The sequence below is a fragment of the Toxotes jaculatrix genome, chromosome 5 (assembly GCF_017976425.1).
Source record: "Toxotes jaculatrix isolate fToxJac2 chromosome 5, fToxJac2.pri, whole genome shotgun sequence".
Classification (NCBI taxonomy): Eukaryota; Metazoa; Chordata; class Actinopteri; family Toxotidae; genus Toxotes; species Toxotes jaculatrix.
This window is the reverse complement of record NC_054398.1, coordinates 23,248,091-23,265,636: the sequence shown is the minus strand read 5'-3', so window position 1 is coordinate 23,265,636 and position 17,546 is coordinate 23,248,091. Positions and strand designations below refer to the sequence as shown.

The window sequence follows — 17,546 nt, the reverse complement described above, 5'->3', positions numbered from 1 at the left end:
GTTGCCAAAAAGAGACTAGAACAAATCAATCCGTGCATTTAAATTACAGCTAATAATTTGATTAGAACCAGATTAAAACAATAGTCTGATCACTGCAACTGTCAAGCAGATACTTCTACAATTCATGCAATGCTCTCCCATGGAAAGACAATCTGTCCCAGAGCTGCCGGGCCCGGTTCATCATATCTTCGTGGCCTTGGTTGCTACAGGAACCGGCACTGGGCACCAGACCAGCTTGACTCTATCAGTGTGTTTTCACAGCTGTACTTGAGACAGACAATGAACAATTGCTTTTAGGGCTTCCTCTTAAACAACCTGTGGAAACACTGCCTGGCACTAACTGAAGACCTACAGAAGGACAAATACCTTCACAGCCAGAAATACAGTGTAACGCACACACACACACACCTGAGGGGTCGGAGCTGGCTCCCTTGGTCTCCATGGTGATATTTTCAGAGCTGTCTGCTGTCCCGATGGAGGCCTCAGATTCAGGAGTCTCATCGTCAGACGCCCGTGGCTCCAAGATCAACATCTCATACGTCAGCTCCTCCCTGAAGACACACACACACACACACACACACACACACACACACACACACACACACACACACACACACACACACACACACACACACACACACACACATTACAGGTCAGGCAGTTCTTCATTCAAATCAAACATGTCTGTGTCCCTAAAGTGATCCATGTAACACACAGCAGATAAGAAATGACTTAAAAAAACAACAGGTAACAGACATTTACTCAGGGTTTTTATCTGCACCATTTACTGAGTGATGCATCTGCTAAAATTGATAAAAATTGTTTTCATTTTTAAACCTGTTTGTATTAATGATATAACATGAAGTTCTTTCATGGTTTTTGTGTTTTATGTTGAGAAACTCAGCTTTCCTCAGAATCTGCATGGTCGTAGGCCGTGCTTTTTGTATCTTGTTTACACTTTGGTAGCTTGTGCTGAAGCTTTTTCCCGCCTATGCCACACAACAAACAACACAAAAACACCTCCAGCGTCATCTGATCTGAATAATCCATCCACAGAGACGTCATACTTCTCTTTCTGCAGACTCTCGATCTGCTCGGTGAGGATTCGCTCCTCCTGCTGCATCGCCAGCTGCTGCTGCTCGTTCAGCCCAGCCTCTGCTGCATCCTCTCCTCCTCCTCCTCCTCCTCCGCCTCCGCCTCCACCTCCTCCTGCACTCTCTCCATCCACCTCAGGAGGTGCTCGGGGGCTGAGAGGAGGCGAAGGTGTGTGGGTGCTGCTCTGTCGAACACGACCTTTGCTCTGGAAGTTCACACACATGAAATTACACAGCGTGAGAAAGCGTGTCAGCCGAGGTTGACCAATCAATAATAATCAGTTTCCTGTTGACAGTGACGGTGATGAAGCACAAACAGTGGACTCGCTATAGTCACAGTAGGATGTTTTGACCACATTGACCACAGTTCACACCACCACTGCTAGGAAACTATGAGGTCTGCTGAATATCACCGTGCACACACACAAACACACCTTCATCGACACGCACACACTCACAGGTAGGCATTACCTTAAGTTTAGCTGTGTTAGGCTGCGTGTTAATAAGTCATGAAGCAGAAACAGAAAGCAGAGAGTGGTCAGAGGAGTCAGTGGAGCCACAGTCTGTGTACAGAGTTGCTCTATCAGAGCACTCAACACAAACAGGCATGTCTTGAAACTGTAAAAAGACTCAGCACTTGTCTAAATTTACTAATTTTAGTCAGAGAGCAGAAAGAGGAACCTTCATTTGTCACACAGGAACAGTACCGCTTCTTTAATAGCATTTTCATTCCTAACTGAAACATCTGGAAGTAGCTACAAGGTTGTCAGACTGAAGTTTCATCATATTTTGTGGGAAGTAAGTTGAATTGAGGGGAATCTGCGCCACACAAAAAGTATTTTTAAGCTAAGCAAATAAATAACGAGTCGTTTCATGCTGAGTACATTTCTTTAAAAAAAGAAAAAAAAAGTCCAGGGCAAATTTACGAATATCAAAAGCTCAAGTCAAGTCTAAGGTCATTAGATGCCAGGTCAGTCCTCCGAACAAGAACTTATCAAGTCTCAATGCAATAAAAATCTAACTGAAGTCAGTCTGACATTATCTGGAGGCGTAAACAGAACAGTGACAAAATGAGCCAGTAAACCAGTAAATACCATTTCATATTCTTAAAGCCTGCGACAAAGCCGCTGAGGGCCACATCTCATCGTCTGTATAACCTACATAACAATACCCACCTGCTTTTAGAGTAAGTATACGATGTGAAATGTGCAGCTTTAAATGGTTTTGCTTGAGGGCCTGGAGCATTATGCAGTAAAGTGTTAAGCTACAACACAACACACCAACCAACTTCTAATAAAACAGTAACAAAAACACAAACAGAGCCAGACACCTTAAAGAGAACTATTTTACAGACAGGCATGATGAGTACTGCGACTGGACGTTACACACAGTGTGAGTGGACGCAGTAAATAGACTGACGGACAGGACAGGACTGGTGGTGAGAGCGGGCACATGGAGTGGGAGGGGCATACATACCGGGGTGGCAGTGCGGGTAATGCTCATAAACCTAACAGCAATTAGTACAGGTTTCTGGAAGGAGGGGTGGGGGGAGGAAGGAAGGAAGGAAGGAAGGAAGGACAGATTAGGGTTAGGGAGCAGTGAAGGTAATCAAGTAAGTTTGGGTTTGGTGATTTGCAGGTTAAAAGACGTCAGACATTTAGGTTTTAATCTGAGCTAAATTTGGTTGGAAAGTGAGATTTCTTTAAAGACATCTAAGTCAGGGCTGGATTACCAGCTGGGCAAAGTGGGCCTTTGCCCAGGGGCACCCAGAAGCCCCAGGTTCGCTCCATGTCAGTTGGTCCTACATAACATGATTAATCACAAATTTGTTAGAAAATTGCATTACTGAAGTACAGTGTCAACTAAGACAGGTCCTCAGTCCTTTATATTGTGGTTCTAGTCTTGTAGAGTTTCAAGACTTTAATTGTTTTAGTTTATTTTACGGTCATAAAGTGTTTTTTTTTATACTGTGTCAAGTACTTAACAGAGAAAACAACTCAGACACAGGTTGTGTCAACTGACCATTTCCAGAGTACTGTCTGATTTCTAGGTATGTGGAAAAATAATTGAACTGCCATGTGCAGTGGGGGTCAACATGGACAAGGCAATGAATTTTTGCCCTGGAGCCCTGCAGGAGGTTAGTTTGGCCATGATCTAAATTAAATACCTATACCTACCTCATCCTATTTAACATCTGCTGTGGCTTTAAGTTAGATAAGTAGGAACATGCTTATATATTAATAGAGAGGTATTAGTCAGCAAGGCGAGAAATGACCTCAGAAAAGAGAGGGTTGTTGCACATGTGAAGAATTTAAAACCTGCAGAGTACAGTTTTAAGGTATATCCCCTTAAGTTGTGTTTTTCTTTTTTGTCAGCTTTTTGCTTGTGTAACAAATGCACAAGAAAATCTGTTGATGAAAGATGTAAGTAAACACAGAGGAATGAACTCCTGCCATGGCCGTGTGAAAACCATGCCAGCTGCTCGTGGAGCCGTCACCATTTGCGCGATGAGTGAGAGGAACAAGTAGGGAAACATCCACCTCCATGACAGGCAATAAGGATTATCCATACTAACATCTGTAGCATCATGAGCACTTGTCAGAGAAGCCTGTTGTCGGATGACTGACAGCAGCTATAGTCTGGTCTTACCATGGATTTCCTGATGTGGGTCAGTCTGCTCTTGGCTTTGCTCTCTGCAAACTCCAGACTGCTGATGTCCTTCAGACGAGCTTTGTACTTCCTCATCTGCTCGTTGATGATCAGCTCCACACACCTGCGGCGGAGAGATGTGTTTAGAACAGCACAGGAGCAGCTCAGAGGGTTGGCGTGCTCAAGCCATTTGTAAATCCATTATTATCATTGGTGAATGAAGTCTCTTCTACGTTTTTAATCACTCTTAGTTGCAAAGTAGTGATTTACTAAATAACTTTTTCATTTCCTGAAAACTGTTCTGTTTTTTGTGAACTATGTCAGTGTGACAATCTTTATGATTATTTATTTATTATTGTTGCTTGTTGTGAAATGTAATTTTACATCTTTCTTTACTAAACAGCATTTTCATTAAGTTTGTAAGATTTTAAGTCCTTTTTGATGATTTAGAGTGGCCCGTTAAAGCCGGTAGACATACGCAGTGGTCTTGCTGATGTCTTGAACGCTCTGCAGCGGGTCGATGGTGTCAGGGCAGCGAAGGATGCAGGGAGCAAAAACGATGGCGAGGGCGTTGGCTGACATCCTGTTCGTCTCCTCCTGCAGAGCGATCCTGTAACACACCACCATATAATCCTGTTAATCCTGATGTTGATCCTTAGAGAATATGATGCTCATTCCCAACAAGCACATCACTGAGAGGGTGGCATGTGACCGACGCGGCTGATCCACAGTGTTTGATGATCAGTGCAGAAAAAAACAAAAAAAAATAAAGGGAATCTGAAACCCCTGCAGCCAAGAATAAAAAAAAAAGCTGACTGCACAGCAAAATCATCCTTCAGATCTTGTTTCAAAACCTAATTTTCTGACTCTGTCTTGCCTGAGGCTCCACTGCAGATATTGATTCTTATCTCATGTCTCACCTGACCAGATGGAAGATGAGGCGCTCCAGTGTGCTCAGGTGTGTCCTGCTGAGCTGGTCGATCACCGAATACACCCCTTGGATCACTTCCCGCTTGTCTGGCTGACCTGAAAAGAGAAGAAAAAAAATTAAACCAAAACAAAAACACACACACCATCAAGCTGACTCTCAGCTGTAGGAGCCTCTGAACTGACAAACAGTAAAAAGCAGACACTGAGGGGGCTAATTATGAACTTACCCATGGCCCTGAGGAACTCCTCGTACAGTTCAAAGGTCATGAGAGGGCTGGGCAGGTCACGCAGCCACTGTTTGAGAACACTGGCAATGACATGGATGTTGTAGTCGTCCAGGTTCACACTGTTCACATCTGGAACGGAGAAATGAACAGGAAACATTCAATTAAATGAACAGGAAACATTCTACAAGTAATAGTAGAAGAAGTCGTAGTAAAAGCTGTAATAGTAGTGGTAGAAGAAGTAGAAGCAGCAGGAGTAGTAGTAGAGGTAATAGTAGAATTAGTAGTAACAGAAATTGTTGTAGCAGTAGTAGAGGTAGAAGAGGAAAAAGAGCAAAAAGAGCAAGTAGTATTAGTAGTATTAGTAGTAGAAGCAGTAGTAATGACAGCAGTAGCAGCAGTAGTAGTAGTAGTAGTAACAGTACTAATAGTGTTTCATTGTTTGAGCAGCCTGAATAGAGTGAAGTAAACTTTAAGTACAAACAGCTGTGTCTCAAACTATACAGAACTGCGAAATGAGTAAAGAATGAACGTCAGGTTTGTGTTCGTGAACGCACAGGTATTATACAGAAATGAAATGAAAGGCGTCAGTCTCACCTGTGTCAAGCCCCTGACGGAGTTCTTTGATCTTATTGGTGGAGCCCGACTTCCTGTAGATCCCCTCGGTGTAGAGGCCGTGCATCTCGATGTAGTTGATGAGTTTCTCCACCAGCTGCGGCACCGTTCGCTCCTCGCTGGTCAGGCGAGAGAGCTCAACACCAAACTGCCGAGACGACAGCTCCGGATCATACTTGTGCGGAAAAACACAAACACAGAAATACGTCACATTAAAGTGGGGCATCCTGTGTGTGACCTTTGCTGAGCAGTGGGCTGTGGCCCCTGTAAATATGAGTAAGTCAGTAAACTCAATTAGCACAAAATCAAACCTAATGAGCCTAATGAGCCTTTCTTGATAAAAAAAAAATTAAATTAGAGTAATAAGTACAAATAAACACCTTTGCCTGTAAGACCTGCAGACAGAAAATCAAACTAAGAAAAAGTTTGACTTTAGAGGAAAAGTCCTACAATCCTTGTTTTTGAGTTTATGTTGTTTATTAATATTAATATTAATATAATATAATTTACATCTTGCGGAGAATATCTATGTGAACAGTGACTTCACACTTTAATGTGCTGTGGATTTAATTGTGCTCATACATTATGCTTTGGGCAGTTTATCACACAAAACAAAGTGTGCAAGTGAATGGGTGTGAATACTTCCTGAAGCCGCTGTTTATATCCCAAAGCAGAAATAAATCTTGCCAAAACATGGCAGGCACACCAAGCTTGACGACATCACTAAGTCAAGTAAAAGTAAATTAGGAAGGCAAAGACTCAGAATCATTGTATTGATTAGTGATTAAACTGATGTGCTGTGATATCTACGTTCACTGCTGTCCGTGTGAATTTCCAGAAACAACACCATGCAGAAACAACCCAACCTTAAGATAACGGGAAAAAAAATGTATCTCCACCTACCTTTTTACTGCACTTGGTCGTCATCTTGGAGCAGCACTTCCTGTGGCAGGCGTAGCGACACACTGCAGACAACAGAACAACACAATCAGACTGTTGACATTTCCCCAACCACTGCAACAACAGCTGTAGTCAGTCACGACCTCAAAGACTCGGGCAGGTGAATGACGAGCGCGGCAGAGAGTTTGGATGCGACGCCTGCTCTCTGAAAGTGGAGCTGGAGCTTTGTAACTAGACAGACGATAGATTTATGAAAGGAGCAGGAGGTTTAATTGAATTTTTCTGACACTCAGAGAGGCAGTGCAAGTGTGTGAGTTTTGTGAGTATGAATGTGCAGTGTGTGTGTGTTTTGCATGTGTGTGTGTGACAAAAGTAGGAGGGGATCTAATGTGCTGTGTGGGTGGAAATAAAAACTACACACAAGGGCGTGAGTGCCTGTGGGTAAGTGAGTTAGGAGAACATTAGGAACTGCTGGTGGTGTGTTCTCGTGTGTGTCTGTGTGTAATATTGGCCAGACCTGCAGATCTTTATAGCCTGCTTTTAGGCTAAATACAAAAGTACAAAACAAAAGGCAAAAAATGTGAGGTACAAAGTAAGAATAGTTAGTGCAAATACTTCCCCAAAATGTCTTTACCCCAAGGTGAAGGTCATCAGACACTCTCTCTTTACATGATTTTCTATTAATTCCAATTAATAGTTGTAATTAAATCCATTGATTAAGTCAGAGAAAATTTAAAATGTGTGTGTGTGTGTGCTTCCAATCCTCACATTTGCAGACACAGGCTCGGTCCATCATCCAGATGAGAGAGGAGCAGTACTCGCAGTAGGTGGGGATGCTGTACTGGGTGGACTTGAAGATGTGGCCATTGTGTTCTTCCACCTGCAGGGGGCAGCAGAGCCACCAGTCACATCATATTCATGTTATTGTTTTTATCCCAAATACTTTGTTTTAATCTACCAAAGTTCTGCTAAACTCACAATGTCAGTTTCCTTCTTCCTCGACTTCTTGCGTTCACGCTTAGGAGCCTGAAAAGAGAGAAATGTGTTACTTCAACGATACAATCTAGATATTCTATATGCATAAGTTATGCTCCACAGTCGCAGAGTTGAGAGTGGTCATTTCAGGTACATGACATCACTCTTAAATTCTTCTGCATTATTTTAATAATCTGCATTATTTTCTTGAAATGAATGCAGGATTAATGGAATAAATGTCTCTCGACCTGCATGTAGCTGTGTATTTGTCCATCAACAAAGTCTAACAGCGTGAGAACCTATTTCCCAGTTATATTTTCATACACCCATCTGGCCTTACCCTGCCGATGGTTCCCTCCATTGGCTTGTACTCAGTCATGAATTCATCCAGAAAGACCTTGAAGGTGTTCACCCACACTTTGACCGGCGACTCGCTCCAGTCTCGCTGCTCCATGCGCATGGTCTTCTCCAGGATGTGCTCGAACAAGGCGTAAAGATCTTTGTAACGGATACTCTTCCCATCATCCATCTGGCGGTGAAAGCAAAGGAAAGCAAAGAAGAGATCGGTTACATTTACTATTCAAGGGTTTTGTTTTTCGATTTTTTAGGTTTCTGAGTTTATTTTTGCTTGAACCTGAACTGCCAGATGTAATGTTGTTATGTGACACTGGACAAAACCTAACATACCAGAATGATTAGACAATCACAGGAAAGTGTCCAAGTATGAATTGAATATAACTTTTCTGTGACTGAAAACTTCCCTGTCTCACGGATCCTGTTGTGTTGGAAGCAGCTGAGAACAAACAAAGACAAACAGAGCAGCGAGGACTCACGGCCAGAGCGGTGGAGTACGAGTTGAAGATGTTGATCCTGAACTCTTTCAGCGCTTTCTTGAAGACAACATCCACCATGGTGTCCTTCTTACCATCCTCAGAGTCCAGGTCAGCAATCTGGAGGGACAACTTCATGTTAAAGTGTAATGTTTTCTTTAAAAAGTGGCCCCTGCATCATGAAGCTCCGATGCAGCCTGATCAGAGTGTGCTAAGCATGTGCAATGTGTACAGGTGCACCCTCTCACCTTCTTCATGAGGAAGTCGTTCATGCTGCGGTAGTCGTGGGCCGACGTGAGGATGTGCAAAGCGTCGTTCTGCCACTGGGCGGGCTCCAGAGCGATGCTGCTGATCTTCACACTGCGACGACGCCTCATTTTGGGAGACGGCTCCTTGTTCTCCTTGCTGTCCCTGACCCCCCGAGAAGGAGCCGCCTCCAGGTCCGGACTGTGAGGAGGAGACGGGCCTTCTGGGAGACAAAAATGGAGCAAGAGGTGGAGAAAAGATAGATTACTAAATAATAATTTGTGATTTTATTCATCCAGGTTTGGTAGACGGAAATCGCTGTAGGAAAAATGTGTTTTCTTTCTGAAAAAAACTTTTATCATTCTGTGCTGTATACTGTGCCCTGCTGCTGTTACCGTGTGTCTCTCCGGCTTCACTCCTGCTCGCCTGCTTCTCTCTTGACAGTTTTTTCTCTCCGTGCTTCGTCTTACTCCAGAATCGCATCTTCCCTCTCATCCTGCTAAAACACAAACACAGCTGATTAATTAAATATCGGTTAGCTAAAAAAAAAGAAAAAAGAAACAGTGCTCACCATAAAAAGTGAAAAACATTATTTCAATATTTACAATTAAAGCTCATCAAGTCTATGACACCTTGTGGTTAGATAATAAACCTACTAAACCACCAAAGGCACAATACAGGTCAGTGTTTTTAGAAATGTAATGAAATCTTTTCTTTTTTGATTTCTAATTTCTCCAAACAAATGACAGACAAACTTTTCTTTTGCTCCAGTACTATAAAAGACTGGCGTTATCTGGAGCAGGAAGATTTTAGATCAATATACAAGATATATAAAAAGAAACAAAGGGGGGCTCTACCTTCCATCGTGACTGGAGGTCTTTCTGAGGACCTCCACCTTGCCCAGGTCTCCTGATGACATGGTCTTATGGATCTTCTTCTGGTCTTTATGAGAAGCCTGGAGAACAGAGAGCAAAATATATTACAGTTCATTTCAAATCATCTGACCGGGCGCTCAGGTTTCAAACGTGTCCAGGATGCTGATGTTTGGTGACATTGAGCGGAGCTCAGTTTCCTGTTTGACACAGGCTGGTTTGTCTCTGTACACTACCTGGAAACACACATTATGTTCACATAATTTGTTCTATAATCATGGAGAAAAGGATGCATAAGGCCTCATGACTACAATGAATGTTTGTAAATCATAAAAGTAGCTATGCACAGTGCTAAAGTAAAGTAGTGAGAACAAATATTCTGGTTCTAGTGATTCTACTAAATCTACTGATATAATAATCTACTTAATCTGAAGACACTGAAGAAATCAGTAATACGACAGAGAACAATGCTGATGCTGAGAGTGGGTGAGAGAGAGAAACAGAGGTCATGCTCTGAGATCCTGTTAGAAAACGACGTTGTTAGTGAGAAGTTACTCTGCTCAAGGTCTAAACGACTCCATCATGCAGGAGCAGCGGTTGGCGTGCAGCGCAACACGAGGCGTGACGATGCGTTTGCAGGACAGGCCAGTTGACGGAGGTCAAAATAGCGAGTGGGCGAGATCTTCAGCGATCTACAGCCTGTCACTCAAACAGTTCATACTGTGAAAATCTGTTTATTGTTGAAGAAGAAGTAGGTACAGGGATAGCTTAATGTGTTAGCATTTTGAGTTTTAATCTTATATTTTCCATTCAATACAACTGCCACATTATGAGACGTTTTTCACATTCCCAGTTTAATTAAGGGTGCCAACAGCAGCAAACAATTATCTGATTTGATTTATGTCGTTTATCCTTTTTTTAGTTTAATATCGCAAATAGGAAATCTTTAGGAAATTTATCATAATTTTTTTAACATCTCTTACTGAACAGCAGGGCAGCAATAAATTTATACATAATGAAAACAGTTGTTTGCTTTGTGTTTACTGAAGGAAAATATGAGATCAAACTCCAAAATGCTGAAGTATCCCTTGACAAAGAAATATATTCTTGAGACGGAAAGTGCCTCAAGTGAAGCCTCGAGGTGGCAGCTGAGCTCAGGCTGACTTCCAAACCAAGAACAACCCGAGCGACGTGCAAAGCTCTTCACCACAGACCAACCATGGTGACGGTCTGTTTGAGAAGAAATATCAGCCTGTTCATGAGTAGTCAAACGATCCAGTAAAAGTGGAGTTAGAAGTGTTAAAAGGCTCCTCCCCAGCTGCTTGGCCAGGTCCACCTGAGAGGAAGGTGGGCGGGTAGAGAGGCTGTGGAGGGGGCTGAGTGGACAGGAAACTTGTTTGGAGATCATGGGACCTCCAGAGATCCGGTATTTTACCATCTCTGAGTCACTGTGACAGTCAGCCTCGGGGTGGGCGTGTGGGGGAGACAGGGAGGGGGGCAGCGTGCGGGAGTGGGCGGGGATGTAGTATTCGTCGTCGTCGTCTGACTGGGTCGCCCCCTCAGAGTTACAGCGGGTGAGGAAGTCGGAGCGTGTCCGGGACATTCGAGCTTTCTTTTTGGGGCCCGGACGGCCCACCTGCTTCCAGGCAACCACAGGAACATCAGGTCAGCTACTACATCGTCTGTGTGTGTGTGTGTGTGTGTGTGTTTTTGCATCTGTTTGTGTATCAACCTACATTAGATTATGGACTTGACTTCATGTGTACAAGACTATTTATCTAGTGGAAAGTAAATGTAAACGCTACGTGACTCCAGAATTATCTTTTATGAGGTTATGAGGTTCTATTTCTGTAAGCACAATGAGAACTACTATAAACCATTTCACTCATAATACATGCATGTGTGTGGCCAATAAAAAGATAAAATATCTAATTCCAAAAAAGTCATTTTTTTAAAGTTTTAAAATCAGAAATGTGCTTTCAATTTAAAATCTCTCGTTATTAAAGAGATCACTGTATAGGAATCAAAAATGTGTACACATAATGCATGAGGGAGTGTGTGGTTGTGTTCACACAGGTTTCTGGGTCCTACCTCTCTGTTTCTGGATCCACCAGATTTAGAGTCGTCTCTGAACATGGCGAGAGATCTTTCCTGGTTCACCAAATCCTTATCTGACCTGCACCACAGAACCAGACATGAAAAGCTGTACAGAAAGGCTAAAATCTATTTTAACACATAACTGCTGCTTTGACAGAAAGGCCTCACATTTTAGCTGATTGTTGTGCGTTTAACTGCTTTCATGAAAAAGAAAGTTTGTGCAAAGGGAAGCTACTGAAAACAACTTTTTAAAAATGCAAATTGCATTTAGTTTAATGCTCTAAGTGTTGAATATATACATCACAAAAGATCATTTTTCTTGTATTTTCTGAACACAATATTCATCTAAAAAGTCCTCGGACTTAATGATAAAAGTTTGGGGTCTGCACCTGGAGAAAGGATTTCATTACACAGCTGTGATGTGTTTTGAGATGTTATTAAAGCAGATTTGGGACACTTATATGAACCATGGTGCTGCTAAACAAACATCACAAAGGCAGGACTGTGGCTTCTCCAAACTGTGCTCACATCCCTCAGGATGATGGTTCACTTACTTGGAGAATGGCAGCTTGCGTCTGGGTGGGGAGAACACTGTGCTGGATGGTTTCTCCACCATGTTCACAATCACAGTCTGGGCTGAGCTCTTCTTCTGGGCTTTGGGTGGTTTGGTGTCCAGGACTGGGCTGGGAGCCTCCTGTAGAGGCTGGACCACGTTCCTCTCCTGCTGACTGGGGAGAACAGCGGGCTTGGGCTCCAGGACGATCTGGATGTCCACCTCTGAGGAGCAAATCCCCTGTATGTCTGGACTTGATCCATGAGTGGTTGAAGAGGGGACCTTAGAGGACTTATCCACCCCATATATGTCTCTCTTGGCCTGGTTAGAAGTCCCATGAGCCTGCTCGCCCTCTGATCCCACCTCCAGGCCTACAATGGGGGTCATTTGAGAACTGGAAGATGCTGCTCCTGTTTGAGGAGCTCCTTCTAAGATTTGGGCTGCCAGCAGCTCTCCCTCCTCCACAGGGCTCTCCTTCTGCATACTGATTAAAACCACTACCGGCCTTCGAGACGTGGACTCCCTTCTCTCTTTGTAAGATTTGCTGGGGCTTTCGAATTTTGGCTCATGAACTGGACTTTGGTCAGAAGCGATATAAAATGTTGCCCTGGGACCCTCCATTAAAGGCTTTTCATTATAGTTTGAATCTCTCAGTCCCTCGTGTGGCTGAATATCTAGAGCCTGTTCTTGAGGTGCTGTCGACTGGGAACTAAAACCCCCTGAGCCTTCAGTCTCCATGTCTTCTACACTGAGCAGTTCAAAACTTCCATGACTGGCTGGTGAATGTCTGTGATGCTCCTCCAGCTGACAGGAGCCGCTGTCTGGTGCTGAGTCTTCTTGCGCAGGGCCTCCTACACTGGTGGTTCGGACCTTCAACAGCTCCAAGCTGAACTGAGCCTGCTCCAGCTCTCTCATGCGCCTGCTCTCTCGTTTTGTGCGGTTCTTATGGCTTGTCTCATCTACACTCCTACTTCGCTCTGACTCCTCTTCTTTTTCTGTTTCTCCCACATCGAACAAAACTGGCTTTAAGTCTTCTGAAAGTTCTGCAGAGACGTCCTGGACATAACTTTCCTGTCCCAGTGAGGTGAGGTCCTCCATGGTGCCTGAATCCATCTCTACTGCAGGACTCTGTAGTCTTTTATGCTGCTCCTTCAGTTCTCTGAACCTGAAGACGTTAACGGTGAAAAAGACAAAAGTGCCATTAAAGCAGAAAACAATATTTCACACATCAACATGGTTTTACATTAAATGCTGAAAACACACACCCTCCGTTTTAGTTTTTAGGCCACTTAGGGGCAGTGGTATCATCACCTTTCAAGTGTACATGGTTAAACTTCATTTGCCTATTTAAGTTTGCAACACATATAGAGAAATGTTATTTTCTACCTGCCCCGAAGACAAAATATCTGTCTCTTCACTAAAAACAGCTCTCGGCTGCAAAAGTGAGAGCAGTGAGAGTGGCCCAAAACAGTAAAGTTACGAACCAGAAAATCAAAACAATGAGCCAAAAGATGCTAAAACAGTCAGTGGAGCTGACTGCAGAGGCAGCTTTAAAAACCCTTCAACTTTTTACAAAACCATATGCAACCCAATGTTTTGTTGCCTGCTCCAAGAAGATGGTGATCACTGTATTTTACAGCTCCTAACAAGATGGTCTGGCAAAAATAAAAAGTGGAGAACATGCACACAAGAACTGCTGTTGTTGCTGTTGATAAATTATTAAAAAAACACACACCACCAACAACACCAACAGCTTCACTGACAAATCATCATCACCATCTTCCATTCACCTGAGTCGAGCCAGGTATCCTCTTCCCATCGTCTGCAGCTGCATCACAGTCCTGTACGTCCGACAGTAGCGGCTCTTCTCTCTGAATCCTCTCCAGGCTGTCTGAACAGTTACAGCCGCCGAAGATCTGCGATGGCAGCAGTTTCTCCAGCTCCTCTGTATGACGATGGCAGAGTCCCGCCACTGCAGGAACCTCCTGCGCTGCACGAAACTCCTCCAGGCCGCCTGCAAACAAACCGCCGCCCCCTCCTCAATACTCGAGTCGATGGCAGACTGTTTGAGGAGACAGCATCGCCACCATCGCTGCACAACAACACACAACAGAAAAATGTTTTTAGTTACGCCGAGGGGTAGAAATACATACTGCTTTTAGATAGAAGCTTTCACCTGAATGGAGTAAGGAGTAGATGTCCAGCTGTAAGACCAATCATTCTTGCTTTTCTTCAACAAAATATTTGACAAAAACATTCTTCTGATTCACACCAAATCCCCTCACAGAAATGACTAATTTTCCCGTTTCGATTTGACCTACTTGAAGTATGAATTTTGGGCAGCAAATGTGGATATTTTTCAGAAGGAAAAGGTGTTAATTTCCCTCTAAAAACATTTCACTTCGTGCCGGATTGACCTGACACCGACTCTAGGTAAGACCCAAATAAGTAACTGAAGTTTGTGGAATTTGATATTTTTGTTATTCATGGCAAGTTACAGTCTGTCAGGACAATGTGATACAGTACGACTGACTTATCTGGCACCTGCATCTGGCAGACATCACTGGAATGTTTTTCAAAAATTCAAACAAGCTGAGGACACCTTGCATTATTTTGATTTGACCTTGGAATAACTTTGTTTTCTTCCAATTCAAACTTTATTCATAATCAAACTGTAGTCCTGGCAGGCGCCGAGAAAAATGTTAGCACCTAAAAATGAGCATAACTCCTCCCTCTGACAAAAAACCTTCCAAATCAAAAGCAGACTGTCTTTTTGTAAAATATTAGATATCCATTTACAACCCCAGCCTCAACATTTTCAGACAGTTGACAGGTTTTATGTTAATGCTTTCGCTAAATTATTCTTCTCCTAAATGTTATCTGTGCTTCACTGACTTCTGCTCAGTGTTTTACTTTCTGGACCAATTGGGTTTGACTGGGTTTGTTTTCTTTCAGCCTGACAAAGATTTGGACAGCTCCCTTTGAGGGCTCTTCCAGTAAAAACATACCAACAGTGGCCTGAATGCAGTGTTTTCGTCCTCTGTCAGTCCTTCCACCGTTTGCTTTCTTTCATTTTTTTTCTCTCCCTCTTTCTCCTCTTTTTCTTTCACTCCTCAGAGAAATAACAGCCTGTAGCAGTAACATATCTTTTCTTTTGTTTCTAAAATGACTGAAACAAACAAAAAAAGAATAAGAATTTTTTTCAGACATAAAAAATTGCTTTGAATTAAGCAGCTTTGTCCTAAAAACGTATAAATCCAGTTAGGAAAATGTTACCTCGTTCTTCTACAACATGTTTCAAAAGGCAGAAAATCTCATTTTGAAGTGAAAGCCAATCCCTCATGAAGACAAATATGTACTTTATATTACACAGTGAGAGCAATAAGAGCTGGAGTAATAAGTGGAAACTGTTGTGAGGGGATAAATGCTTATCATAGCTAATCACCATATTTAAAGAGCCCTGTTCCTTATATATCTGGAGTAAATGCACCGCTATTAATCACTTAATGCTTACACAGACTTAGGCTAAGTAGCCTTAATGGACTGTGGAAACTCCTCCTGAAATGCTGGGTGGAAGAAACTTTGCTGTGCAGGACTGTTCGTCTGATTCATGATGCACTTACAGCAGTAATTTCATAGCTATTCGGAATATGAAATATTATTTCCAATGCATGAGGGAGACAACAGGAGCCAGCATCATGCATTTGCCATCACAGCATCTCACCTGGATGGTACAGGCAGCTCGTCTCATGTTGACAAAGTGCTTCCTCTCCAGGACGGCCCTGAAGCGGCGTTGTAGAGTGATGATTCGCCGTAGGACCTCTTGATGGAGGAGGGTCTGAAGTCGCTGTCGCTCCACCTCCCGCAGAAACACCTACATCAGACAGGAAATTTTCACAGTCTCATACTACGGCACTACAGCGAATGAGATGGCGACACCAAAGAAAACAAATGAACTGGTTTCCAGAATCCATACCATCGTGTGGCCCACTTGATACCCAGCAGGCAGCAGGTGGATCCGTCTGAAAAACTCCCTGATACCTGACTTGGTTGGACTCGTGCCTCGAGGCAGCAGCACATGAAAGTGATGCACAAAGTCCTGCAACATAGTGCATGTGTGTGGTCAGAAAAACAGTTATTCTTATATGTGCAGCATTACTGCACATTTCATTATATTTAGAAAGCCTGATTTTCAATCTCAAAATCATGTTTCAGAAATGACAGTAAAATAACTGTATTCCAAGTGGACTAATAACTGTGAATCTCAACATTTAGCCAAATAACTTAGATGAATAATTCAGCCATATTTGTGCAGCAACAAAAGGCAAATTTAGAATCACAATCAGCTTTAGTGGCCAAGTATGTTCAGGCATACTAAGAACGTGACTCATGTTTTAAATGGCTCTCAGGGTACTTACACACACTGCCAAGAACTAATGTACTGTACTAAAGGACACACATAAACATACAGACCAAAAAAGGACAACAAAGCTAAACAAAGATAAGCAAACATGAACAAATAAGGGCATGAAACAAAAAAAAATTGAGAGGATTACCTGGAAGGTGTACTTGATGCTGTATCCTGACTGGCGGATCCGGACAGTTTCCAGCATACCTGTGTATCTGAGCTGTCTGAGCACCAGACTGTCATTGAAACGCAACGGCAGCTGAGCGAGACAATAAGACAAAGGGTAAATACAACAAAAGAGAAATCATTGGCCAGCCATTACAAGAAGCTCTATTTAAGTGATGGCTCGTCTGCAGCAGGAATTACCTTCTCAGCGTTGGATCGAATACACTTTACAAAATACGGCTCTGACTGATCAAGAGTCTCCATCAGCTTATTGAGGGACGCCTGCAAACACAAACAACTGACATCACTTCTTCATCCAACAACAATAAAGAAAACAGCCACTTTTAAGTCACTATTCAACATAACAAAACTCTTGTCCTGCATTTACGATTCAAGATTTAATACTTTATTGGCATTTCAGCATAAGTGACAGTCATTTCCTTTGGTGAGTTCATATAAAACAAGTGAGACATAAACAAGTTGTGAAAGTATAAAATGAACATAGTCAAAAATGAATCCATAGTTAACACCTTTTTTCTTTTTTATGTCCTTAAATCTTTATATACATCTTTATTTATGTCTTTAAATCTTTAAATGTGCATTTTTAATAACCTTTTAATCTTACTTTTTTGTGTAGAATATTCTTGAACACTTAAATGTCTGCATACAATCAATTACTAATGCACTGTCACTGATGTTTTTGTAATTCTCAGATATTCCAGGAGAGGGCGACGGCAGCACTGACCTGGAACTGTGCGCTGATGCTGGGCGGTTTCTTCTTCTTGTGCAGGTGAAGCAGAGACTTGGTGATGCGGTCGTGCAGCGTCACACTGCTCAGGTAGCGCAGAGACTTAACGTCCAACAAGTGCTGCACACAGAAAATCAGATATTAAATGAACCAATTTATTAGTGTGTACTTAGTCGATGCTGTTTTTAGTTGGAGTTTCTAAAAATGTTGTTTTGTGCTGTGTCTGGATTGTGTACCTTA

General features: G+C 42.7%; 1 protein-coding gene across 9 annotated transcripts in view; it reads right to left on the bottom strand.

The window, feature by feature from the left end:
- Positions 1 to 17,546, bottom strand: part of LOC121181818 (unconventional myosin-IXAb-like) — a 141,662-nt gene that overhangs the window by 14,806 nt on the left and 109,310 nt on the right. For 2 of the 9 annotated variants that reach the window (XM_041037975.1, XM_041037976.1), the window contains exons 18-42: positions 17,304 to 17,426; positions 16,760 to 16,840; positions 16,542 to 16,652; positions 15,962 to 16,084; positions 15,710 to 15,859; positions 13,776 to 14,077; positions 11,987 to 13,150; positions 11,427 to 11,511; positions 10,771 to 10,971; positions 9,321 to 9,418; positions 8,859 to 8,962; positions 8,466 to 8,686; positions 8,221 to 8,337; positions 7,728 to 7,916; positions 7,391 to 7,438; positions 7,181 to 7,292; positions 6,416 to 6,477; positions 5,495 to 5,687; positions 4,901 to 5,029; positions 4,664 to 4,769; positions 4,222 to 4,353; positions 3,744 to 3,867; positions 2,571 to 2,624; positions 1,068 to 1,300; positions 409 to 551 (exon numbers count right to left, since the gene is read on the bottom strand). In XM_041037975.1, coding sequence (XP_040893909.1) covers positions 409 to 551; positions 1,068 to 1,300; positions 2,571 to 2,624; positions 3,744 to 3,867; positions 4,222 to 4,353; positions 4,664 to 4,769; positions 4,901 to 5,029; positions 5,495 to 5,687; positions 6,416 to 6,477; positions 7,181 to 7,292; positions 7,391 to 7,438; positions 7,728 to 7,916; positions 8,221 to 8,337; positions 8,466 to 8,686; positions 8,859 to 8,962; positions 9,321 to 9,418; positions 10,771 to 10,971; positions 11,427 to 11,511; positions 11,987 to 13,150; positions 13,776 to 14,077; positions 15,710 to 15,859; positions 15,962 to 16,084; positions 16,542 to 16,652; positions 16,760 to 16,840; positions 17,304 to 17,426 — 4,405 coding nt within the window. The remainder of the gene's footprint in view (positions 1 to 408; positions 552 to 1,067; positions 1,301 to 2,570; positions 2,625 to 3,743; positions 3,868 to 4,221; positions 4,354 to 4,663; positions 4,770 to 4,900; positions 5,030 to 5,494; positions 5,688 to 6,415; positions 6,478 to 7,180; positions 7,293 to 7,390; positions 7,439 to 7,727; positions 7,917 to 8,220; positions 8,338 to 8,465; positions 8,687 to 8,858; positions 8,963 to 9,320; positions 9,419 to 10,770; positions 10,972 to 11,426; positions 11,512 to 11,986; positions 13,151 to 13,775; positions 14,078 to 15,709; positions 15,860 to 15,961; positions 16,085 to 16,541; positions 16,653 to 16,759; positions 16,841 to 17,303; positions 17,427 to 17,546) is intronic. The other 7 variants (XM_041037978.1, XM_041037977.1, XM_041037981.1 and 4 more) reach the window with 7 other exon arrangements.